Source organism: Aplosporella prunicola (genome assembly GCF_010093885.1).
Source record: "Aplosporella prunicola CBS 121167 unplaced genomic scaffold K452scaffold_4, whole genome shotgun sequence".
In the NCBI taxonomy this organism is placed as follows: Eukaryota; Fungi; Ascomycota; class Dothideomycetes; order Botryosphaeriales; family Aplosporellaceae; genus Aplosporella; species Aplosporella prunicola.
This window is the reverse complement of record NW_022983532.1, coordinates 362,758-385,464: the sequence shown is the minus strand read 5'-3', so window position 1 is coordinate 385,464 and position 22,707 is coordinate 362,758. Positions and strand designations below refer to the sequence as shown.

Genomic DNA, 22,707 nt, shown 5'->3' with positions numbered 1-22,707 from the left:
AGCCGTCGCCGCACGCTTCGCGTTTGGTCTGAGCAGGAGGCCGCACTACGGTTGCCCGGTTATCGCCCTCGTCCCGGGTTGGCAGAACACGCTAGTGACATAAGCCGGACAGCCCATAACAAACTCGCAGCGCACTACGGCCACTTCCTACAAGACACTCCCCAGAGGGCACGTCAATCCGCAACGCACCCGCCTTGGACGGTCGCATCAGTTGCTCTTCCCATAAGTCCGTCTCCCTCTCCACGTCCAAAGCTGCTTTGCACGTCACTTTCACGTCTCTGCACGTCGCATCCGCACCCTCAAATTCGCCAATTTCGACGCACCTCAACCGTGTCCCAGGCTGTGCATGCTCTCCGCATCTCGGCCTCCCTTCTTGTCCGCATCCGCAGCATAATTGCTGATACCTTGGCTTCCATAGACGTCCGTCCCATCCAGTCCGTGCTTATTTTGGGCTCAGCCGAATTGGGCAATGCTAACATACGAGTAAACAGTACCCATCAACAATCATCACGTCCGCTACCTCCGCACAACGCTACCTTATAGTAGCCATCATAGACAGAGATTCCCAATTGACTTAAACCCCCTCATTATACCACACAATGCCTCCCGTAAGTCGGCCCTGCTTCGGTAAACAATCAAGGCCTTGGAGCTCTGAGGTCATCAGAGGCCAAGAGTCATCATCTCCATCACCACTATGACGACTAACCTTTCCTCCCAGGCACGGCCAGCCAGCCGGCGTACAGTGACGAACGAGAATGATGAGAACGCGACGACGACACGTCTGACGCGCGCAAAGGCCGCCGCGCTGACGTCGTCACAAGAGACGTCCGCCGCCGATCCTCCGAAGAAGACAACTGCCTCTAAGAAGTCGACGACTAGCACCACCACCCTCACACGGAAAAGGAGCGCGTTGGGAGATGTCACGAACGCGAAGGGCGAGGTAGCTGACGCGAAGGGTGGAAAGGAGGGGAAGGAAACCAAGAAGCCATTGTCCACCAAGCGTGGTCCCGTCGCTCAGGCAGCGGCGCCCACTGGCATTTCGAAGCCCACCCGCTCCACCACGACGCGTTCCGTTCTTGGTTCCAAGGAGAAGTCGACGGCCGGCAAGCGCCCTGCCAGCGGCAATGGCATCACCGGTGCTGCCACCAAGAAGCGCAACACGACCAAGGCCGCCGTGGAACCCATCAAGGAGGAGGACGAGATTCATGTTGCGCAGGAGAATGTCGCCCCTCCTGTCAAGGCCACCAAGTCCAAGGTCGAAAAGGTTGTCGAGAAGGTTGTTGAGCCTGAGGCCCCGAAGTCGAAGCCGGCTGAGGTTGCGGCCAAGCCCGAGCCCGTCAAGAAGGCCGTTCCCCAGGAGGTCGAAGAGGAAAAGTTCGATTACCCGGATATCCCTGACCTCGACGAGGAAGATGCCAACGACCCCTTGATGGTTTCGGAATACGTTGGAGAAATCTTCGAGTATCTTAAGGAATTGGAAATCACCACCATGGCGAACCCTGATTATATGAGTAACCAGAGCGAGCTCGAGTGGAAGATGCGCGGTATCCTGGTTGACTGGCTGCTCGAGGTCCACACACGCTTCCGTCTCCTTCCTGAAACTCTCTTCTTGGCGGTGAACATCATTGATAGGTTCCTCTCCCGTAAGATTGTTCAACTGGATCGCCTGCAGCTCGTCGGTGTTACCGCCATGTTCATTGCTTCCAAGTACGAGGAGGTCCTCTCTCCCCACGTCCAGAACTTCCGCCACGTCGCCGACGATGGCTTCACGGAGGAGGAGATTCTCAGCGCCGAGCGCTTCGTCCTTGCGGCCTTGGACTACGACCTCTCGTATCCCAACCCCATGAACTTCCTCCGCAGAATATCCAAGGCCGACAACTACGACATCCAGACGCGTACTCTTGGCAAGTACCTGCTTGAGATCTCTTGCTTGGACCACCGTTTCATCGCCTACCCACCTTCTCAGATCTCGGCCGCTGCCATGTACCTGTCGCGTATGGTTCTCGAGCGCGGCGAATGGGACGTCGTTCTTGCTCACTACGCTGGCTACACCGAAGAGGAGATCAAGCCGGTCCTTGAGCTCATGATCGACTACCTCAAGTCCCCTGTTGTTCATGAGGCCTTCTTCAAGAAGTATGCCAGCAAGAAGTTCCTCAAGGGTAAGTTCATGATCCCTCAGATGTCTATACAATCGCTAACACGGACACAGCATCCATCGTTCTGCGCCAATGGGCTAAGAAGTTCACTGTCGACGGCGTCTCACTAGACGCTGTCAAGGCTGCCTGCAAGGCTCACTAGTACCATTATCAGTGATCGTTTCGCCGGACAAACATCTTCCTTTCTCTTGTTGTGTCCTCCGACATGATCTGGCAACGACCGACGCACCTTTTCTATCGATCCCGTATCGCCTGTCAAGGTGTGTTCATTACAATTGCATTTCTGGTATCCCCTTCCTCATCATCGGCGTCGGCCTCGGGAAAGGTCTGGCTTTCGAGATATGTTTCATTCAAGATGGCGTATTAATGGGTTTGCAACGGGTGTTTTTTTACTACATTGGCTCTGGATACAATAACCTTCTCCCCTACCTGGCTATGGTGGATGTGGTATGCATGCATGATGGGGACGGTGGTGTCGGCCGACACCAGGACGCAACATTGGACACCAAGGGGCGTTGTCCAAGGTTCAAAAACGGCCGCGGCCTGCCTCTCCTGCCCTCCATGCCTGGGATTGCGTCGGGGGCGGGGCTCAGGGGCATTGCCGTCGTCGAGCCAACTGGCGCCGATGTGACGGATGCATGTACTTTAAGGAAAAGAAAGGAAACAAGGACAGCGAGAAGGTACCAGGAGGGCTTTGGGAACCCCATCATCTCTTCAATCGTCGAGAATCATCCTCTTTTTTTTGTTTACGGCCGAGGAAGGCGAGCACGTGCAAAGTGCCGTCTGCTATTTTCAGCGAGTAGCGAGCGAAGCGTGCGTGTGTTGTTATTCCAAGCGGCAGACAGACAAAGCAGCCTCTCTTCCCTTTGTTCTCTCTACTACCACCAGTCTCACAGCAAGCAGCCGGGGCTAGTGTTGTTTGTGTTGTTACCCATTGCCATATAGGTAGTTACCACAGCGACACACCCGACGACGAAATGAAACCACAATCACCTCATCACTGCTACGCGCAAGCCAAGCCAGACGCCAGACAAAAAAGGCGCCACTCACGACAGAGCACGCAACCAGCAGCCTGTCCCTCCTGGCTCCTCAACCCCTCACCACCCCCTTATCCCGTGCAGCAGCAGCGGTGGGCGGTTCGTTGCCGCAGCGACGCACCGCTGCTCCGCTCACGCGCACAGCAAATCGCTCGCTGGACGGACCATGGCGCGATGCCGCGCCGTTTCAGCCGGGGCGCGTGCGAACGCCGCATCGGGAAGGTGCTTGTCGGTGACGTTGGGGTTGACGTCGGCTCGTGCCCGTTGCCCGTTCGTCATCCTCATCGTTCCTTGTTGTCGTCGTAAGGTATTCTTAGTGCTCGAGTAGTTGTCGTAGGATTGGGTGATGGCTGGGCACGCGCGTGGGGGGCGCGAAAGCCGCGCGAGGGACGTGGCGCGCACGCGATGCTTATTATATTGGGAAGCTAGGAGAGGCAGGTACGTATTTGCGATACGTGCTGCTGGCTCCCTCGCTAGGCAGAGCAGCTAGTTACCCCGCTTGGGGATAGGTAGCAAGGGAGGGAGATAGATGCGGAGTACTACGTACTACTCCAAGCAAGCAGCAACAAATAACCAAGTTACCCTTTGCGGGCTCACTCACACACGGCACGGGCCCACTCACTGCAAACTAACCACCACGCCTTCGCCCACACTTCCCCGCGCCGCCACGCCGTGTCAGGCAAGGCGCGGCTCTGCGCGCACCCGGGACAAACTAGCTACATAGCTAGCTAGCGACGGTAGCTAGCCTCACACGTCGTTCCATTCAGTAGCAATTTGTCGGCAGTGGGGGCTTGGCGTCTAGCGCCGCGGATCAGGACGACGTCGGCCGGCCAACGATACTTTCCTTGCCTACCACTCTACTCACCTACCTACCTATCCGAGAAAGCGACAGGCAGGCTTTTTCCCCTTGTGGACGCGCACGCACGCCCGTTTGAGCTACCTTGCCTGCCTATCTGGCTGCCTGGGTCCGCGAGCGACGCATGCGGCCTACGACCATGGCGAGCAACACCGCTGCCTCCGCCGCCGCTATGGCGGGCAATGAGCAAGTGCACGGCCGGCCGCAGGCGCAATTGCAAGCCGAGCACCCTGAGCAGGCTCCCGCCGCACAGCTGCAGACGCAAAACCAAGAGCAAGGAGAGCAAGAAGCCCAAGGACACTCGCCACAGCAGCAGCCACCAGACGACGACTCCGACGCCGACCCCCTCCTCGCCGCCTACCCGCACGCCTGCCCCTTCTGCAGCATCGCGGCTGCGTACCCGTACGCCACTTCTGACCCGGAAGCAGAAGGCGACGCAGACGCAGACGCAGATGACGAAGACGCAGATGCAGGCCCAGACGCAGACCTAGGCTCAGTTGCCCCGCTGCAGCGCTGCGTCCCGGTCGGCGCGGCCGCGGACCCCCAGCTCGTCGACCCCAGCGCGTTTGTCGTGCTGGCTGCGCAGCGCGTGCTCGCGTTTTTGGACATCTTGCCCATGACGCGGGGCCATTTGTTGGTGACGACGAGGCGGCATAGGGGTAAGGTGGAGGAGTTGGTGGGGCAGGGGGAGGAGGGGCGGGATCTTGGTGAGTGTTGTTTGAGTTTCGGTTGTTTTTACTTTTTCTTCCCTTTTCGTTGCCTCTCATTGTCTTTCGTTTTCTCTTTTTTGTTGGTTGTTTTTTTGATGTGCTGTTGCTCCGATGGTGGCGTTTTTGTCGGGAGGAGAGGTGGTGTGTGCTTTTTGCATTCGTGGTTTTGAGCAGCCACGGCTGTTGCTTTCCGTAGAGCTGAACTGCACACCCACTGCGCTGCTGACGACCAAGGACGGGATACTGACGCGTACATGCTAACCAGGTTTCTGGCTGCCACTTCTGGCCAAAACCGTTGCTCGAGTAACCGGCGTGACGGATTACAACATTGTGCAGAACAACGGTAGGTACTAGTTAGGCAATAGTGCTTCACACAGAGCCCCATCGTCCTACGACTTCACGCCTAGCTTCACAACCTGCGCTGCTCGCTTAACACCCATCTACTGACTCTATTTTCTCGTGTCAGGTATCCGCGCCGCTCAAGTGGTTCCGCACGTCCATTTCCACGTCATCCCCCGGCCGCCTGCGAAGCCAGAGCTCAAGAACAAGAGCTGGACCATGTTCGGGCGCGGACAGCGCGACGACTTGGACGACGACGAGGCGGCGGCATTGGCGGGCGAGATGAGGCGTGTGCTGCTTGAAGAGGTAGAAAGGCTAGACAGGCGGGGCCGCGGGAGTCGGTTATGAAAGTAGTGATGGTGCATCACTAGTGTACGCATGGTATTAGAGACAGATGTACAGAGAAGAAGATCGCCATCCCACTGTAGAAGGCGCGCGCGTGTTTTTTTTTTTTTTAATATCCCATGAGCCGCCTGATGTTACAAGAACGTTGAAGTACATACACAAGCCATATCGGGTCCTCCACTTCATGATATCTATTTGGCCTCCTCGGTGGCAGGGGCAGCGTCCTCCTTGGGCTTCCCCTCGTCCTCCATCTGCATCTTCCTGCCCTCGAGAGTGAAATACACGCTCCTGGTAGCACCCTCGAGCGCCGTCGTGACCTGTGCACCAAAGCCCTGGAGCATAGCAACGAGCTGGCCACGCAGGCCCTCCAAGCCACCGGGAATGCCACCAACCCAGCGCGTGCCCGCCTGGTCAAAGACAGAGCCCTCGACGCGCGCACCCAGCAGCATCAGCTTCGACACGCCTGAAATCACGCTCGGGTCGTGGTAGTCGGGGTTGACGCGGCGCCTCGGGGCGGGGAAGTCGGGGGCGTGGGGCGCGAGGGTGCACAGCGCGGCCTTGAGGTGCTGAGGCGAGACGGCGGGGAAGGCCAGCGCGGCGACGGGCCCGGACAGCAGCACCTCGAGCTCCAGACGGCTGCGGCGCGCCTTTGCGGCGTCGTGGGCGGCGCGCGAGAGGCCGTGCGTGGGCTGCTCGTCGAGGGCGACGGGGGCGCTGGAGCTGGTGCGCGGGTCCGTGGGGTGCACCGTCTCGGCGGCAGCACCGGCGGGGTCCCAGAACTCGACGACGCGCAGGGCGCTGCCGAGCAGGCCGGCCTGCAGGACCTGGATGCGCGCCGAGTCGGCGAGGCCGGTGCCAGTGCCCTCGTCGCCCGCCAGCCCCAGCTCCACGTCGACGGCGTGCAGGGCGCGGTGCAGCTCGCGCCGCACGCCGGCCCACTCGGTCGCGCGCAGGTTGTTGTGCTGGAACAGCAGCACCAGCGGCGACGACCGCAGCAGCGACGTGTACTGGCGGTGCAGCTGCGACTTGCGGAACTCGGGCGGCTTGTACGAGGGCGGCTGGTTGGCGGGGTGGCGGCGGATGGGCGAGGCGGCCTGCGTCTGCTGGGCGAGGGGCGGCGCGGGCGTCGTTGCGGAGGCTGTTACCGTGGCATACCCGCTCCGCGCGAGGGCGATGTGGTTGTAGGTCCGCTGGAGCGGTATCCTGGGAGGCATTGTGGGCGGTGGGGAGGGTGTGTCTGAGGCAGAGTTAGCGGGAAGTGTTCAATGCGTGTCAGAGGGCTGTCTACCTACTACCTACTCACTCGCCGCTGAGGATGATGCGTGGGCAGGACAGAGCTGCGTTGCCCTTCCGCTGCCGTATCAAATTGTTTTCCAAAACGGACTAGGCCCGGGGCATGTTCGGCAATCACCGCGTGGTGCATGTGCATGAGCTTCCGGCAAGAGCGCGCGCGTGCCGGAATCAATTGCTTCTCTGCGCCGGGAAGAAAACAAAAATTTAAGCATTGTGTGTCGTGTGGTATATCTCTATTTCGTCTAGTCTGCCGTCTTGTTCTTCTTCTCGTCATGTTGCGCCGTCCTCTTTCACGCTTTCCAAGCCTCTGTCCTCCTCCTGCCCTGTCCAAAAGATTCCAATCCAATTCTGCAAAATCCGAGATATCAGGACTCACGCAAGCTGAGATTCTCAATGTCTTGAAGGTCAGCAACTCCCATTAACTTTTTTGTTCTTTGCTATCTGACGACCGAAAGAGCGATGGCCGGCAACGATTAACGAGGTTCTGGACTCCCACTGGAGGCATCACCGAGAAAGACGACGAGAGCAATGAATCTCACTCTTTCCTAATCCGAAGTGGCTTCTTGCGCCAGGCCTACTCTGGAGTCTTTCACTTTCTTCCCCTCGGTCTGCGAGTGCAAGACAAGCTGGAGCGGATCATCGACAAGCACATGCGCAGTCTAGGCGCGTCAAAGGTCTCGCTATCCTCAATTTCCTCAGAAGAGCTATGGAGCAAAACCGGGCGCCTCGAAAATAAGGAGCTGCTCCGGATTCAGGACCGGCGCGAGTCGGGTTTCCTGCTGGGTCCGACGCACGAGGAAGAAATCACGCAGCTGGTGGCCAACACGGTCAAGTCTTACAAGGAGCTGCCGCTGCGGCTGTACCAGATCTCGCGCAAGTACCGGGATGAGCTGCGGCCGCGGCAGGGGCTACTGCGGGCCAAGGAGTTCCTGATGAAGGACATGTACACGTTCGACCACAACGAGGCCAACGCGCGCGCGACGTACGACTACGTGCGCCAGGCGTACGCCAACATCCTGGCCGAGCTCAAGATGCCGTATCTGGTGGCGAAGGCGGACTCGGGAGCCATTGGCGGCGACCTCAGCCATGAGTACCATTTCATCTCGGACAAAGGCGAGGACACGGTCTTTGCGTGTGACAGCTGCGACTACGTCGCCAACGAGGAGGTGGCGGTAGCTAAGCCGGCTACCTGGGACCGCCCCGGCCCCGTCCATCACTGGAAGGGTGTCAGCAAGGACCGCAAGACGCTGTATGTCGTCGCGTTCATGACGGACCCGGCCAGCCTCCTCCAACGGGCCACCCCCGCAAACCCGGCCGAGCTGCTCAACCTCCACGCGGTCAAGGCCGTCTGCCCAGACCTGGACACGGCCGTCGAGACTGACGCCGAAGCCAAATGGGCCGAGGCCAAAGACGCTGCAGGCCCTGACGCCGCCGCGGACTTCCAAGTCGTGCACATCGCCGACGCAAACGCCATGAGCGTCGAGGGAGTTAACAGCAGCAACAACGAACTCGAATCTATCAACGAGCCTGAGACTAGCAATCACACTCAAGTCACCCCACCAACCAGCAGCCTCCTCCGCCTGCACGACGGCTCAGCCTGCCCCTCGTGCGCCCACGGCCACCTGCGCAGCCACCGCGCCATCGAAGTCGGCCACACCTTCCACCTCGGCACGCGGTACAGCGCGCCGCTGTCGGCAACATGCATGTCGCCGGCAGGCAAACCCGTCCTCCTAGCCATGGGATGCCATGGCATCGGGGTCTCGCGCACGATAGGCGCAGTCGCGGGCATCCTCGCCGACGAGCGAGGGCTCAACTGGCCGCGGGCGATCGCGCCCTTCGAGGTCGTCGTGGTGCAGGGGTCTGGCATCGCCGACGCGGACGCCGCGAGCGTGTACGATCTGCTAGTTAACGGCGAGGATGGGGCGCGGGGCACGGTGGAAGCGTTTGAGGTCGCGGGCGAGAAAGACCAAAGCTCGCGCATCGATGCCGTGTGGGATGATCGCGAGGCGAGCATTGGCTGGAAGCTGCGCGACGCCGATATGGTCGGGTATAATGTCATCGTTACGCTGGGACGCGGCTGGAAGGACGGCCAGAAGTGTGAGGTGCAGTGTCGCCGCTTGGGCCTCAAGCAGGTCGTCCATGTGGATAGGCTGCGCAAATTTGTGCTGAGTTTGCTGGAGCAGTTCTAAGGGCGTGGTGTTTGGGGTACATGGCGAGAGTTGGGGGTATGCGTATGTATGTGTATGCATGTATGTATAGTATGAATTTGTTTGTCTGCCTGTTTATCTGACCGTCCGTAAATACACATATACACAGGATAAAATGTAGTGTTTCATTTTGCTCTTTATGTTTGGTATAGGTGCACGCCACGAAGCAAGCCAAGGTTCATTTCTGCATTTTGCGGATTTGATGATAATCATCATCATGCTGGTGGTGAGAATGGTGATACTCATCATCATTGCTCTTTACCAAAAGTGATGACAATCATCATTAAAATCGCAAAAAGCAGAAATAACCCTTGCTTTAGATTGGTTTTTGTTGGAGCGTTGCTAGAAATCAGCACTCCAATACGTTCCATGGGGCGTCATAACAAAGACTTTTGGTATCAAGGAGCGATATATATAAGGCCATACTAGCCACAGTCTACTTCAATCACCGCAGGCGGCGTAGAATCACGAGAACCTGGGCCAACTCCTCAACACCCTCCCATCGACCCACCCCTCAAACAAGTCCCAGACCCTCTCCTCATTCTCAGCGATAACCTCGCCCCTCACAACCTTGACATCGCGGTCCTCCAACCCCTTCAAAAGCCTCAACACCTCGGCCTTCTCGTCCCAAAACCCATCGACCAGATCCGTCCAGCAGACCGTGACGACACGCAGCTCGCGGGCCTCAGCACACAGGACGTGGACCAAGCGCTGCGCGCGCTCGACGACGTCGCGCACGCCGTGAGCCGTGCCGTCGCTCGCTCCCGCCCCGCCTTGTACGCCCCCCTTCTCCCACGGCGCCGCCACCTCCCAGTCCAGCAGCACGTCCAGGTTCCGCAGCGATGCTACCTGCGCCGTCGCTGCGAAGCGGCTGAAGCCCGCGTCCACCCAGAACCCGGACGTGCTTGATAGCATGATCCGGAAGTGTGCGGCCCGGTAGAAGTACGCAATGCATTCCTCGGCGATTTGCCGTGATGTGAGGAGGAGCGCGAATGGCGGTATGTGTGAGAGTGCGGTTATGGCGCTGGGGCCTAGTGGGTAGGATACCGTGCGTTCGAGCGTCAGGAAGGAGTAGATGTGGCTTCGGATTTCGGGTGGCAGACGGTAGAATGGGGAGAGCAGTTGGTGGGGCAGAGGTGGTGAGGCCGGAGGGGAGGGCGGGGCTGAGGCTGGTTTTGCTGGCGAAGTAAAGTCAGAAATAGTGGAGGTCTGCGGCGGTGTCAAAGACATATTCAATCAAGATGTGTTGTAGTGATGGTGAAGTTGAGGTGGTGGCCGTCGACGACGTTCGTCATAGCGGGGTTAACGGTTATCGCCGCCAGGGAGGCTTTATGACGTGCCAAAAAAATTCCGATACCTTTATTCCGTCCCCTTTTTTGTCCTAGAGGCTCTATACGTACAAGTGACCTGCGCCCATTTGCATCAAACCAATAAATCCGTCATACAATCATCTCCTAAGAAAATAGACATGTCCTTATTTAAGCAGACTTGACAAGGCTCTCACCCGACTCCTCCTTCTTCTTGCCGTACTTCTTCAGGCGGATGGCCTGGACGCTGATGAAGCCAGTGGTGTCGCTAGGCTCGAAGTCGCCAATCTCGTCCATGGACGACTCACTCATGTCGTACAGCTTCTCGGTGTCGGACCAGCGGCCGAGAACGCTGAAAGTGCCCTTGTAGGCACGGCAGCGGACCTGGCCGTTGACGTGCTTCTGGGAGGAGACGATGGAGTCCTCAAGGTACTCGCGCTCAGGAGAGAAGTAGAGACCGTTGTAAAGGATCTAAATAGATAAGAAATTAGTTTAAAATGAATCAAAGTAGAAGTTACCGTGAGAACTTACCTTAGCGTAGTTGAAAGTGACAAACTGGTCACGGAGAGCGCGAACCTCACGGTCCATGACGAGACCCTCAAGGTCAACGTGCGCCGCCCTCAGCATGGTGAGACCGGGGGTCTCGTAGCAGCCACGGGACTTCAGACCGATGAAACGGTTCTCGACAATGTCGATACGGCCGACACCGTGCCTCCTGGCGATGGCGTTGGCAGTCAGGAACAGGTCAACGGGGTCCGTGACAGTCTTCTCGTTGCCCTCCTCCTTGTACACAAGCTTCTTGGGCAGACCCTTCTCGAAGAAGAGGGTGAAGTCCTCGGGGGTGTCGGGGGCCTTCATGGGGTCCACAGTGAGCTTCCACATGTCCTCGGGAGGAGTGGTGTTGGGGTCCTCGAGGATGCCCGCCTCGTAAGAGCAGTGTGCCAGGTTCTCGTCCATGGACCAGGGCTTGGACTTGGTGCTGGTGACGGGAATGTTCTTCTCAGCAGCATAGTCAAGCAGATCCTGGCGACCAGCGAAGCGCTTGTAGAAGACCTGGTCCCTCCACGGAGCAATGACCTTGATGTTGGGCTGGAGAGCGTAGAAGGCGAGCTCGAAGCGGACCTGGTCGTTGCCCTTGCCAGTGCAGCCGTGGGAGACGGCGAAGCAGCCCTCCTTCTGTGCAACGGCGATCTGAGCGCGGGCAATCACAGGGCGGGCGAGGGAAGTGCCTAGATGAGTCATTAGGCGCTATTTCAATTGACTTTGGAGGCATTGAGTGCGTACCGAGCAAGTAGACGTTCTCGTAGATGGCGTTCGCCTGAACGGCGGGGAAGCAGAGCTCCTCGACGAATTCGCGACGCAGGTCCTCAACGTAGACCTTGGAGGCACCGATCTTGGTGGCCTTGGCCTTGGCGGCCTCGAAGTCCTCTTCCTGACCAACATCGGCCATGAAGCAGACGACCTCGTAGCCCTCCTCGAGGAGGTAGGCGAGGATACAGCTGGTGTCGAGGCCACCGCTGTAGGCGAGACAAACCTGCGCGCGCCGTCAGTCGGAGCTGAAATGAGTCAAATACCGTGCGGGGAATGTATAGCTCACCTTGCCCTTGGACATTGTGGCGGATGGGCTAATCAAAGGCAAAGAGAAGGGCAAAAAGGTACGGGATGTGAGAGTGAGCAAGCACAAAGGTCAATTGCTCGAGAGAAGTGGGAGATGATGAGTTGGTGGTTGGGTTGGAGCTATGGGAAATTGTTTTAATCGCGAGGCCCTGGGTCACAGCGATAACGGGAGTGACTTCACCGCCCGCAAGCTCGCCGGCCCCGCGAGCTAGGGCCTACTGCGGCGCAGGGAACCCCATAATTGGTCCTCGATCATCTCTCTTCCTAATGGCCAATGGTAATGGAATTTATTCCCGGCTATCTGCGGCCGAAGAGGCAGTCATTCCAAGGCCGAAATTTTCTCGTGCAGACGGACAACACAGCGGATTCCCTGTCTGTACCACCTCTTACACCGCAGGGACCACGCCGATCAATATGACTCCACGACACTAGGTAGACACGAGCGGATGGATACAATTGTATCTGCAACAACACAGCAGCGCCGTCATGTTCCATTGAAACTCCTCGCTGATGCTGGGACCACCTGATATGCCATGTTCGAAACCAAAGCAAAAAAGAAGAAGAAATCATAGCGACTGTTAAACACGCGGTACCTATGTGCCTCTGCTACTGTACGCCAATGCAGCCAATGGAAAAAGTAAAAGAAAAAAGGAAAAGGAAAAAAGCGGCAAGCCGTGAACCGGAGCGAACGTACATGTATCAAGAATCTAAAAGCTCATAAGTGGTTACAGGGGCAGAAGAAGAGGAGCAAGAAAGAAGAAGAAGCAGAAGAATAATCGGTGACTCTAATACTGCTGGGTGTTGTGCCTGGACGAATGATAGCTGTTCGATCCGGAAGAAGAATCGCTGAGCGGCGTCTGCGGCGTCGCCGGCTCAAGATCCAGCTGGCTACGCAGCATCATGATCCACTCGTGCTGCAGCAACTCTGCGGCAGAGGCCCTCTTGCCCGGATCGCGCTCAAAGCAACTCTTCAGGAAGTCGATACCTTGCTCACTGAGCTGGTCTCTTGTGGGCATTTGTGGAGGATTGCCTTGGGCGATGTTGTACATGATGGCCCATTCGTTGTCAAGGCTAGCCCAAGGGCGGCGACCAGTGGCCATCTCAAGGATTACACATCCCAAAGACCAGATGTCCACAGCGCCGAGACGGCCTTTGTTCTCGCCCTTGATGACTTCAGGAGACATGTACATGGGCGTACCGGTCATCGACTTGTTCTGCTTGCCTTGGCGGGTCGCAGCGTGCTCGGCAGCCATGGTCTTTCCCTGGCGAGCAATAATCTTGGCGGCTCCAAAATCCACGAATTTTATGACACCATTGTGGTCGAGCAAGATGTCTGCAGTTCTGTTAGCAAAGTTGGCTTCACAAGTGCTCTATTAATGACTTACTCTCAGGCTTGACATCACGGTGCACCACGCGGCTGTCGTGGAGATATGCCAGACCCTCCAACATCTGCAGCGCATACACCATGATGACCGTTTCGTCCTCAATGCGTCCATGCTCCAAAAGGCCAGCGAGCGAACCGCCAGAGCAATACTCCATGAAGATGTAGACCTTGTCACGATGCGGCTCGATACCGTAATAGGACACAATGTTCGGGTGATCGAGCATTTGCAACACACCCATCTCGTCGCGAATCTGTCCGACAATGGTCGGAATCAACTGCGGATCTTGTAAACGAATCTCCTTGACGGCCATCAAGTGGTTAGAGTCCAGGTTGATGGCGGCATAGACGGAACCAAAGGTACCGCCACCGATAAATTGTCCTTGTTGCCACCTCAGGGTAACGTTAGTAGCGGACGCAGACAGGTAAGTAAGAGCCCGATCGGCTTCGTTCGAGTCTTCCAAGACTCGTCCGAGGGCCTGGCGTTCGGCCTCCTTCTCTTTTCTGATGGCGTCGATAGCCTCCAGCTGCTCGAGCCATTGCTCACGCACAGCCCGCATGGACTCGTCATCGTTCTTGAGGTTCCTCATGTCCAGACGGTTCTTGCCCAGCATGGCATCAATGCGTTGCTTTTCAGCTTGCGCGGCCATGGTGGACCTGGCTCCCATGATATCAAAGTGAGAGATAAGTAGCGACATGCATCCAGCAACTTTGGCACGAAGCCTTGCATATTCTTCTCCGTTGAGCGACAGGATGTTTTGGCCCCTAGTCATCAGCATAGCAAACTCCAACGCAACGACAGCCCATCGGAAAGTCCTGCGATCTGATGGCACGCAGTCATCACAGATGAAGCTGACCCAGTCAAGAGCTAAGCGCGTAAGCTTAAGTTGGTTCAGAGCTCGACGGTTGAAGTCCATGTAATAGACCGATCTTTGACCAAACTCCGTGGCGAAGGCGAAGCATGTTTGGATAAGCTCGGAGCACTCGAGGCCAACGGTTTGTTTTCTGATGATCTCAACACTGTCCATGATGGTGTTAGACAGCTTGTAGGTCACCTTCTTGATCCTTTGAAGTTCCACGTTCACCCTAGGAAGATTGGCTCTCTGGTCTACCAGTTTGTTCAGAGCAAGGTTGGTAGCCTGCATGAATCCAACATTGGCTTGAGCCAGTCTTGCCTGTGCACCGTCCGCAACCAAGCGCATTCGTCCGGTTTTGATATCGAGGTGAGGTTGTCGAACTTCGGTTACAATCCTGGGGCCGTTCCAAAAAAGAGGCTCTTCCGGCCTGAGAATGAGTAAGTAAGGGTTTGTCGGGTCCTCCATGATCTCATCAGTATGGTAGCAAGTGCCTAGCAAAGACTGGATATCCTGAGAGCGATCCATCAAAACAGGGGATGCAATGAAATACAATCCCTTGTTCTCGGCCGTGGGGAGCGTCTCCACAAGCACATGCTGGCTCATTTCCAGAGCTTCGTAGACATCGCCTAAGGATTCACTGTCCATGCTGATGCTGTATTCGGTGCAGTTCTCAAAGCGGGTAGTCAAGATTCTCGAGAACCGGAAGAGCTTCCTTTGACGAACACGGACGGCATCCAAGATTTGTTTGTAGCGCTTATCCACGTCAGACGCTACTTCCTCAGGACGGCGTTGTAGTTCCCTTTCGAAGTGCGCGGTAAGCCGAGAGAGGGACTTTTGTGTCAAATAGCTGGAACATGGTTAATTATGTTCTCAAATGTCTTCGGAATGCATTTACCTGAACTGTTCTGCCACCTCTACGTCACCGCTTTCCAGGTTCTTGCCCAGAGACTTCGCAAACTCCCACTCCTGTTCCAAGATTTCAGCCTCCTTGAAGGTGTTCTTGTTCAGAGACAATTTGTAGCTGAGCATCTTGAAGTAGAATCGGAGAGCGTCTAGGACAACGGCGTCGAAATTCTCCTCGATACATGGTGGGGGTTCCCAACCTGGCTCCGGCTGGGAGACGACGTTGTATGCCTCCTTGATCCTGATGGCAAGTTTGAGAAGGATTTGAAACTGTGATATCATCTGCTCTGCCATCATAGATCCCTGTTGCGCGGGATCCTTCATGCGTTTGGCGTACGATAAACGCATACGAATAATCTCCTGGACTAGACGAGAGGGGAAGTTGATCAACGTCAGAAGCTCCTCGATGTACGGTGGAAGGTGGCGGTCGGTAAAGGCGGTCGCGTTCGCAATCAGGGTAGCCTTTGCTTTATTGATGACTTGGTTCAGTCCAACCAGTAGACTGTCCTCGCCTTGCAGAGACTTTAGGCCATCTTCTTTCAGGATCCTGTCAATGAACGATGCATCGTCGGTGAGATGGCCGTCCTGTTCAGCGCGATCTCTTCTCCTTGTAAAATCCAACTCTTCGTTCCCGACCCAGCTTCTAAGGATAGATAATTCCGTATTGATGAGCTGCGTCGTGTTGTGCCATGCAATAATGGAATCACAGCTCTCATGGAATGCTGAAGACGCTGCGCGGGGCTGCGCAAGCTCCAGCTGTTGCCATGTAGGATAGAGGTTCTCACACTTCTCAATCTTCTTGACCATATGTGCAACCTGTTCTGCAGCAGTCTTTCCCACCTCGGCTTCGCCCTTGATTTCGAAAGCGATGATTTCCTCAATCACGGACTTGGCTTTGGCCCGTCCATCGTCAATAAGTCGCCTCTGCGCTTGCAAAGTTCGACCACAACATTTTGCTCTTACTCCCATCCAGATCTCGGACTTCATGGTATTGTCCCCCTGCTGCTCACCGGCGCCAATCAGACGCTTCTTCTCCTGCTTGACAACGTCGCCGGTCAAGACGCTCGCCAACATGGAATGCCACTCCAGCCTTTCACGGTTTTCGGGTATGCGGAGTTCCTCCACCGACGGCTCCAAATCGTCGTTTCCGTAGTATAGCAGAGTTTCTTGGTCGTATGGGTCATTTTCCAGGTAGTCTCGCTCGGTGGAGGGTGATTCGTCGTCCGTGTCGGAGCCCTCGGTGCTATAGCCCAGGCTGGGAGTGCGAACGTCGGGGCTGAAGAAGGCGCCGTCGTTGTCGGGAGCGTCCTGCCGTATGCGCTCGACATAGGCTCTTTCCTGCGCGCGATATTCGGCGTTGGGGTTGCGGCGAGAGCGGTTGGTAGACGAGGCTCGGTGGCGGTTGCGGTCCAGCGAGTATTGCTGGGGGCGCCGCTGGGGAGCATAGGCGTTGGAGGGGGTGCGGACGGCGGAGGGCCGGGGCGTTCGCGCGCTGGTCATGACGGGCAGCTGAAGGCCGCCGTCGTAGCCATTCACGGCACTGCCGCTCCCTCCCCTTGCACGCAGCTGGCCGGTGGAAGCATAGCCAAAATTGGCGCTGTTGGTCATGGGAGGGACCTCGTCGAGAGGAGGCGTCGAGACGGCGGAGGCAAACTGGTAGTGGTCCTCCGCGTCGTCGTCGGAGCCGTTGCGCTCGGCGGTGGCGCGCTCTGGGTCCGACTCAGAGGAGCCTGAGGTCGACGAGTTGTGCCTAGGGAGGTCGGGGGCGTCCATGGCGGCGGCAACTCTCTTGGTGGATTGCTTGTCCGAGTAGTCGGGCTCAGTGAAGCGGACACCGCGAGGCGAGGGCTCAACGGTCATGGTGAGTTAGGGATCGGCCTCGAGCTAGGTACCGTTAAGCGGGAACGCTGTGGCGGTGCGCAGTCGCGGTCCAGGCACACTCACGGCGAAGGACACGAACTCGCAGAATCAACAAACAAAAGGTTGCATCGACCGGAGCGATCAAAAGCGAAATGACTGCTCGGGTCGCTTTGCCTGGCGCAGGTGCCGATGCCCCCGCGTAGTCCTGATCTAGGGTAGCAGAAATCTTGATCACGATCGGATCGAATTCTGACATTTCCCATCCTGATCTCAATGAAACGACACCACCCGCTGTCGCCCTAGTTGCCCCCCGTTGCCCCCCAAAAATCCCCTACGGCGCCGTCTCCCCGTCTCCCCGGATCTCTTCCCCGGCCACTCTGCGCTCGTCTCAGCGCCGCAACGTCTCTTGGTCCCGGGGGCCTTCGCGGTCAGATCGGTCATAAAGCGTACGCGCTATGGACATAGCGCTGATCGCCCGGCCATCCTGGACTTACATCATTGCGTCTTTGGCAGCCTTTGCAGGTTCCGTCAGCGCGCTATCCCATGTCCTTGTGACGTGTCTCACTGCTCGAGCACGCGCGTTCTCACCTGAGTATGCCGAGAGAGATGGATGATAGATGACCTAATAGTGCCCTCGGCCTTGGCCAAACGCTCTACGGTAGATCCTGAAACCATGGCTTGCGGCTCATTTCCAGTCACTGGCACTGTACAAGATTCTCCACCAGCCGAATTGGCCATGTCTTGGCCAAGCAGACAGTCACTACGGAGTACCCGTACTCGAATCCGCAATCAGCCGATCGACATCTTTGCCAAGGGAGGGGTTGGAAGCAGGATTTGTCAGGGAAAAACAGTGCCAACCTCCATCCTAAGGCGACTATCTATTCACAACTGCTCTGGTCTCATGATTGGACCAAGACCGTCTAACCTTTCGAAGACGAGATGGTGTGCTTCTAGAGAAGCAGGCAAGTCGATGCTTCTATTGGTCACTTTACGGCCAGCTCTTTTTTCGAGCAGACAAGTCTCAAGTTCCTTTTCCAGCCTCCACCCGCCTACGCCGAACACCTTCATTGTACTACTGCTTGAAACAGAATTGGAAAACTCGTTCCACTGTAGTACTTCAGGCACCGTGAAAAAATTCCCGCGTTGAAGGTTTGGCAGCGTGGAGCTCTGCGGGAGTTTCTGCCGGATATCCTAAAAGATGCGGCTGGGAAGGAAGTACGATTTCCGCGCAGCAGATCCAGGCAGGTGTTCGATCGTATGAGAAGCACGTCGAATGTCTGGCAGGACATGTGCAACGGGGCACGGCTGCGCAGACGGCCGAGGCTGGACAGTGCTGCTCTCGAAGCGGGTAGCTGCATGTCTCCGATGCTCCATTGAAGGGTGCTTCACTGTCGCAGCCGTATTGCCGGATCTGACCTGTAGGTGCTGTGTGACCTTCGCCCCTTCGGTTGCAGCTCTGCATACCTACAGCTCGCTCACCGTTACAGGATGAATGGTATCTCTCTGCTCTGTCTAGACGGCAAGAGGCATTATCAAGACTCACTGAGGAATTTGAGGTGGCCAAATCGGCCAGAGAATGGTCTCGTACTAGCTTTGTCCGTGGCACAGCTCTTTGTGGCCGGCTTGGACTTCTAGCCAGGCTAAAACTGTTGATGCTGGCCGGACGTATGCAATGTTGTGTTAACTAGATCTCAAATACTTCACGCACTAGGGAGTCCAGACAAAGCCCCAATGGAACTTGCCACTGCCTTGGAAACACCTCAGACAGTAAGTCGGAGCACGGTCTCGCCGTTGACGGCAAAAGCAATGAGATGCGCGTGCAATATCTGACCTTGTAAACAGAAAAGAGCTGAGCCGAGCAAACGCTCGTGATCACGGGGAATAAGCACAAACAAGAAATTTGGCCCAGTCAGCCTCTTCTGACCTTCTGTTCTCGACTGCTGTGCACCAATCATTAGTACATCCCTTATCTACAACCACGCACCCTCGCTTACCTGTCTCAAAACTTCAAGCCACCAGACCGGAGCTTCAAACGCCTCGACCGAGCGGAAATTTGCCTTGCTGTTAGGATCCTGCAAAGAAGGAGTTTGAACCAGAAGTTTGCGCATGATGTCGCGCTGAATCGCCGCTCGCGATTACGCAAATAGACGTCAAATGCAGGGGTGTCCGTGCATGCATACATACGTACGATGTGCGTTATGATCCAACCCTAGAGTCTCAGCTAGAGACGCCAGTCAGATGTACTTAATCATCAATAATCCTGCCAGTCAATTTCTGTACGTTGCGTATCAAGGATACAAGACGAATGCTGGCCAAAGGGGCGGCAGGTCGTTCCCATTCGGGATCTGGGGGTGCCCTCCTAGGCGTGTGTGGGGTTGGAGAACAGCGGTGGTCCACGGCAAGACAAGAACATGGGGAGCTGACGGACCCCATGGGAGTTGACGGGCAGGCATGTTCTCCAACGATCTCCCGGCGCATGCCATTACGAGGTCGAGCGCGCACAGGTGCCCGCACATGCCCACAGGCCACGATGCGGGCGCGAGAAAAGATTGTTGAAGCAAGGGCCGCGGATGGGCTGGAAGCTTGGCTTGCCGCTCCCGCTGCTGACGGCGGGGGAGCGGAAGTGAGGCTTGGCCGCAGCGTCCCGGCCCACGATAAGCAAAGATTCATGCAGCGGCGGACAGAGAGCAATTTGTCGGCACGCCCGCAATATGGCGTGTTGTGCGGAAATTCGAGGGTGATTTTTGACGGCACAATAGTCCAGAGACGAAGTTGGCCAGACTGCGAGGGAGCGGCATCAGCTATCTATGGCAAGTCTGCAGCGGTGCGTATCTCTGCATCCCACGGCCGTGGTTCGACGATCCGGCTAGTGTTGGTAAACCCTCAGGGATGCGATTGGCTGCTTTCTGGGGTCCCTATCTGTGGCTGCTGCTCCCTGTGCACAACCCCCACTAAACGCCATGTCGCTGCTGGGCAATGGCAAGGAATGCTGCGCTCTTCAATAATCCCCCGGCGGCACAGCCCTGCATGTGTGCGCCCTCACCATCATTTATACCTTAGGCCATTGCTGCCTCGCGTGTCAGCCCCGTCTTGTCAGCTTCCCCAGACTGCCATCATCAAAGCTGAGCTCTGCGCCTACAGCTCTCTGCTTCGTTCTTTCGCTTTTCTGAATTTTTACAAAGTATTAGCGCCCGAGCGCATTATTTCTTTTCGCTGGAATATCATTCTTCCCAGCTGAAAGATTTGGCTAGGTGGTTTGCTACTATGTCCGCCTCCACGGACTTGCCATATGTCCCTTTCCAAGCTTTCCCGTCTGATGCTCCGAAGACAGGTGGGGACAGCTTAAAGGAAGATCTCAATGTCTACTACGAGGTTAGTATTCTCACAGGTTACCTGCTGTGAGCTGCTTAACTAATTTTCTGTTCGGCAGACAGGAAACATCGCATGGATCATCACATCCACAGCTCTCGTGCTGCTTATGATTCCCGGTGTGGGGTAGGCACGCGAATCTCTATTTCCAACAACCATCGGCTTACATTCCAGGTTTTTCTACTCCGGACTTGCTCGAAGAAAGTCCGCCTTGTCGCTAATATGGCTGTCAATCATGGCTACAGCCGTGGTGACTTTTCAATGGTTCTTCTGGGGCTACTCTTTGGCTTTCTCCCACAAGGCTGGCAAATACATCGGTGCTCTGGATAATTTTGGCTTTATGGATGTCCTCGGCGCACCTTCCGTCGCGGCATCCGGCATCCCGGACCTCCTCTTTGCCGTATACCAGGGTATGTTCGCGGCTATAACGTAAGTAGATCTACATTCCCCAGATGACCCGGGCTCACGGGGCCTTGTCTAGTGTCGCTCTGGCTGTGGGTGCCGTCGCGGAACGTGGCCGTATGTTGCCCTGCGTCATTTACATGTTTGTCTGGTCGACCATCATCTATGACCCGATCGCTTGCTGGACATGGAATCCCTCTGGCTGGGCTGCTAAAATGGGCAGTCTCGACTTCGCCGGTGGTACTCCGGTACACATTGCCTCTGGGTGCGCCGCACTTGGCTATTCTTATATGCTTGGCAAGAGACGTGGTCACGGTACACAGGAGCTCAACTATCGTCCTCACAACGTAACCCATATTGTCATCGGTACAGTATTCCTGTGGGTCGGCTGGTTTGGCTTCAACGCTGGCTCAGCAGGAGCTGCTAACCTTCGCGCTGTGCTTGCCGCAATGGTGACCAACTTGGCTGCTTGCGTTGGTGGCATTACCTGGTGCTTGGTCGATTACCGCCTTGAACGCAAGTGGTCTACTGTTGGTTTCTGTTCCGGTGTCATTGCTGGACTCGTCGCGATCACTCCTGGCTCCGGTTTTGTTCCTGTCTGGGCCGCTGTTCCCTTCGGTGTTTTGGGTGGCGCTATTTGCAACTATGCCACCAAGCTCAAGTACTTTATGCGTTGCGATGATGCGCTCGACATTTTCGCTGTTCACGGCGTCGGTGGCTTTGTCGGAAACATCCTGACCGCTTTCTTTGCTGCGGATTATATTGCTCATCTCGATGGCTCGACTGAGATTGATGGCGGATGGCTCAATCACCACTGGGTCCAGCTTGGCTACCAGATTGCCGATTCTGTCGCAGGCGCTGCCTACTCTTTTGCCGGTACCTGCATCATCCTGGGTGTCATCGGGTTCTTAGGCAACTACTTCCCGGTCTTGAGGCTCCGCGCCACTGAGGAAGATGAAATACTGGGTATTGACGACGTCGAGATCGGCGAATTTGCTGTAAGTTTAGGCTCTTCAATTCACCCGTCACCGCGAACCGAGATCCACCGTCTAGCGAGACAGTGGATGATACAAGCAGTCCCTACAAAGTACTCCATGCCTAGCTCACAGCCCGAGACCTGGGTATGGGTGCAATGGTCCTAGAGCACACGTAGACTCTATGCATCATAGCTGGGTCTCTTCTTCTACTCCATACAAGTATCACCGTTTCGCTCCACGGTGAATCTCGTTTCATGGTGACGGACATTACAGAACGTACCTTCTGACAACTCTTTTTAGTATGACTACGTTGAACTCAGCCGTGAAGCCAAAATCCCCGAGGATGACGACGCACAGTCGACGCACCGTTCGGTCAGGTCTAATCGCAACGAGCCGCCCGAGAAGAACCATGCTTCAATGGGCTTAAGTAATCCGTAATCCGATGACTATTCGTTGAATAAACTTCATAATTCATCTTCTAAATTGCGCATCTGCGTAAGGGTGCCAGGGGCTTCTGGAGTGGCTCGTTTTGGAGAAGTGTTTGTTAGTTGCCTGTAGATAGATATCGACAAACCACATTGGGGTCGATTGATATTGATATCTTTAAGCCCTCCCACTTGGCAGGCGTTCTGCGGATGAGGCAATGACCTGTAGAGTTTACATTTGGCACCGGATAATTTGCCCACCCCCTCTAAATATTTTGCCCATCCCACGTAACAGCATCTACAGAATTATATGATGTGTTTTCTACTCTTTGAAATTTTAGGTCTCTATACCCTTATAAGTACCTTCATACCCCTCGAATATTTTATTTTTATACCCTCGTAAATACTCTACTAGTCGCATATATCTGTACCTCTCTACCATTAAAGATCACTTTAGAATTCGTATATATTTCTACTGTTATATCTTTTCAAGTACTATTATACCTTATATCTTTTTACTTTTATATAGTTATATAGTGCCTACTGGCCGTAGCATTATAGTCTAGTTATAACTACCTAAGCAGTACTCTGTAGGCATCGTACAACATGTAGTTAAGGGCTGGGCAAATTATCCGGGACCTTACGTTTTGCCCCGTTTGTAGTACG

The 22,707-nt window shown here is 55.9% G+C and overlaps 9 protein-coding genes across 9 annotated transcripts; 5 read left to right on the top strand and 4 right to left on the bottom strand.

Annotated features, from left to right (window-relative positions):
- Positions 1-599: 599 nt before the first annotated feature.
- On the top strand, positions 600-2,298 carry K452DRAFT_295097 (uncharacterized protein; the record flags this gene model as incomplete). The annotated part of the gene is made up of 3 exons (XM_033541774.1): positions 600-608; positions 719-2,159; positions 2,210-2,298. 3 exons carry the CDS (start codon positions 600-602, stop codon positions 2,296-2,298), a joined length of 1,539 nt encoding a protein of 512 aa, XP_033401175.1.
- A 2,112-nt stretch (positions 2,299-4,410) lies between these two features.
- K452DRAFT_200245 (uncharacterized protein) lies at positions 4,411-5,416 on the top strand (the record flags this gene model as incomplete). The annotated part of the gene is made up of 3 exons (XM_033536023.1): positions 4,411-4,756; positions 5,025-5,102; positions 5,226-5,416. Coding segments are annotated over 3 exons (615 nt in total), but the record flags the coding sequence as incomplete, so codon positions are not given.
- Positions 5,417-5,445: 29 nt separating this feature from the next.
- Positions 5,446-6,770, bottom strand: K452DRAFT_283812 (uncharacterized protein). The gene is made up of 2 exons (XM_033539840.1): positions 6,736-6,770; positions 5,446-6,680 (listed from the first exon to the last, which is right to left on the bottom strand). The coding sequence occupies exon 2, from the start codon at positions 6,655-6,657 to the stop codon at positions 5,635-5,637; it is 1,023 nt and encodes a 340-aa protein (XP_033401173.1). The 5' UTR covers positions 6,658-6,680; positions 6,736-6,770; the 3' UTR covers positions 5,446-5,634.
- A 148-nt stretch (positions 6,771-6,918) lies between these two features.
- On the top strand, positions 6,919-9,053 carry K452DRAFT_315701 (uncharacterized protein). Its single transcript, XM_033543885.1, has 2 exons — positions 6,919-7,140; positions 7,192-9,053. Exons 1-2 carry the CDS (start codon positions 7,009-7,011, stop codon positions 8,923-8,925), a joined length of 1,866 nt encoding a protein of 621 aa, XP_033401172.1. The 5' UTR covers positions 6,919-7,008; the 3' UTR covers positions 8,926-9,053.
- Positions 9,054-9,408: 355 nt separating this feature from the next.
- Positions 9,409-10,173, bottom strand: K452DRAFT_305477 (uncharacterized protein; the record flags this gene model as incomplete). Its single annotated transcript, XM_033542904.1, has 1 exon — positions 9,409-10,173. The coding sequence occupies one exon, from the start codon at positions 10,171-10,173 to the stop codon at positions 9,409-9,411; it is 765 nt and encodes a 254-aa protein (XP_033401171.1).
- Positions 10,174-10,214: 41 nt separating this feature from the next.
- K452DRAFT_243498 (uncharacterized protein) lies at positions 10,215-11,987 on the bottom strand. Its single transcript, XM_033537912.1, has 4 exons — positions 11,848-11,987; positions 11,535-11,784; positions 10,782-11,479; positions 10,215-10,721 (listed from the first exon to the last, which is right to left on the bottom strand). Exons 1-4 carry the CDS (start codon positions 11,860-11,862, stop codon positions 10,422-10,424), a joined length of 1,263 nt encoding a protein of 420 aa, XP_033401170.1. The 5' UTR covers positions 11,863-11,987; the 3' UTR covers positions 10,215-10,421.
- A 665-nt stretch (positions 11,988-12,652) lies between these two features.
- K452DRAFT_221434 (uncharacterized protein) lies at positions 12,653-16,508 on the bottom strand (the record flags this gene model as incomplete). The annotated part of the gene is made up of 3 exons (XM_033536517.1): positions 12,653-13,200; positions 13,253-14,952; positions 15,001-16,508. 3 exons carry the CDS (start codon positions 16,506-16,508, stop codon positions 12,653-12,655), a joined length of 3,756 nt encoding a protein of 1,251 aa, XP_033401169.1.
- A 2,586-nt stretch (positions 16,509-19,094) lies between these two features.
- K452DRAFT_120078 (uncharacterized protein) lies at positions 19,095-20,422 on the top strand. The gene is made up of 2 exons (XM_033535164.1): positions 19,095-20,363; positions 20,412-20,422. Exon 1 carries the CDS (start codon positions 19,174-19,176, stop codon positions 20,104-20,106), a length of 933 nt encoding a protein of 310 aa, XP_033401168.1. The 5' UTR covers positions 19,095-19,173; the 3' UTR covers positions 20,107-20,363; positions 20,412-20,422.
- Positions 19,912-22,416, top strand: K452DRAFT_283804 (uncharacterized protein). Its single transcript, XM_033539839.1, has 5 exons — positions 19,912-20,240; positions 20,299-20,363; positions 20,412-20,666; positions 20,719-21,637; positions 21,917-22,416. The coding sequence occupies exons 1-5, from the start codon at positions 20,133-20,135 to the stop codon at positions 22,052-22,054; spliced, it is 1,485 nt and encodes a 494-aa protein (XP_033401167.1). The 5' UTR covers positions 19,912-20,132; the 3' UTR covers positions 22,055-22,416.
- Positions 22,417-22,707: the final 291 nt, after the last annotated feature.

What these genes read in the sequence shown, in the direction of transcription:
- K452DRAFT_283812 (XM_033539840.1), bottom strand. Translation starts at nt 6,657, where the DNA reads ATGCCTCCCAGGATACCGCTCCAGCGGACCTACAACCACATCGCCCTC.
- K452DRAFT_243498 (XM_033537912.1), bottom strand. An exon ending in CGAGAACGTCTACTTGCTCG is followed by an intron (nt 11,480 to 11,534) that starts GTACGCACTCAA and finishes TGACTCATCTAG; the next exon opens with GCACTTCCCTCGCCCGCCCT. An exon ending in TCACTTTCAACTACGCTAAG is followed by an intron (nt 10,722 to 10,781) that starts GTAAGTTCTCAC and finishes TTATCTATTTAG; the next exon opens with ATCCTTTACAACGGTCTCTA.
- K452DRAFT_315701 (XM_033543885.1), top strand. Translation starts at nt 7,009, where the DNA reads ATGTTGCGCCGTCCTCTTTCACGCTTTCCAAGCCTCTGTCCTCCTCCT. An exon ending in AGATTCTCAATGTCTTGAAG is followed by an intron (nt 7,141 to 7,191) that starts GTCAGCAACTCC and finishes GACGACCGAAAG; the next exon opens with AGCGATGGCCGGCAACGATT.
- K452DRAFT_120078 (XM_033535164.1), top strand. Translation starts at nt 19,174, where the DNA reads ATGCTGGCCAAAGGGGCGGCAGGTCGTTCCCATTCGGGATCTGGGGGT.
- K452DRAFT_283804 (XM_033539839.1), top strand. Translation starts at nt 20,133, where the DNA reads ATGTCCGCCTCCACGGACTTGCCATATGTCCCTTTCCAAGCTTTCCCG. An exon ending in ATCTCAATGTCTACTACGAG is followed by an intron (nt 20,241 to 20,298) that starts GTTAGTATTCTC and finishes TCTGTTCGGCAG; the next exon opens with ACAGGAAACATCGCATGGAT. An exon ending in CTTATGATTCCCGGTGTGGG is followed by an intron (nt 20,364 to 20,411) that starts GTAGGCACGCGA and finishes CTTACATTCCAG; the next exon opens with GTTTTTCTACTCCGGACTTG.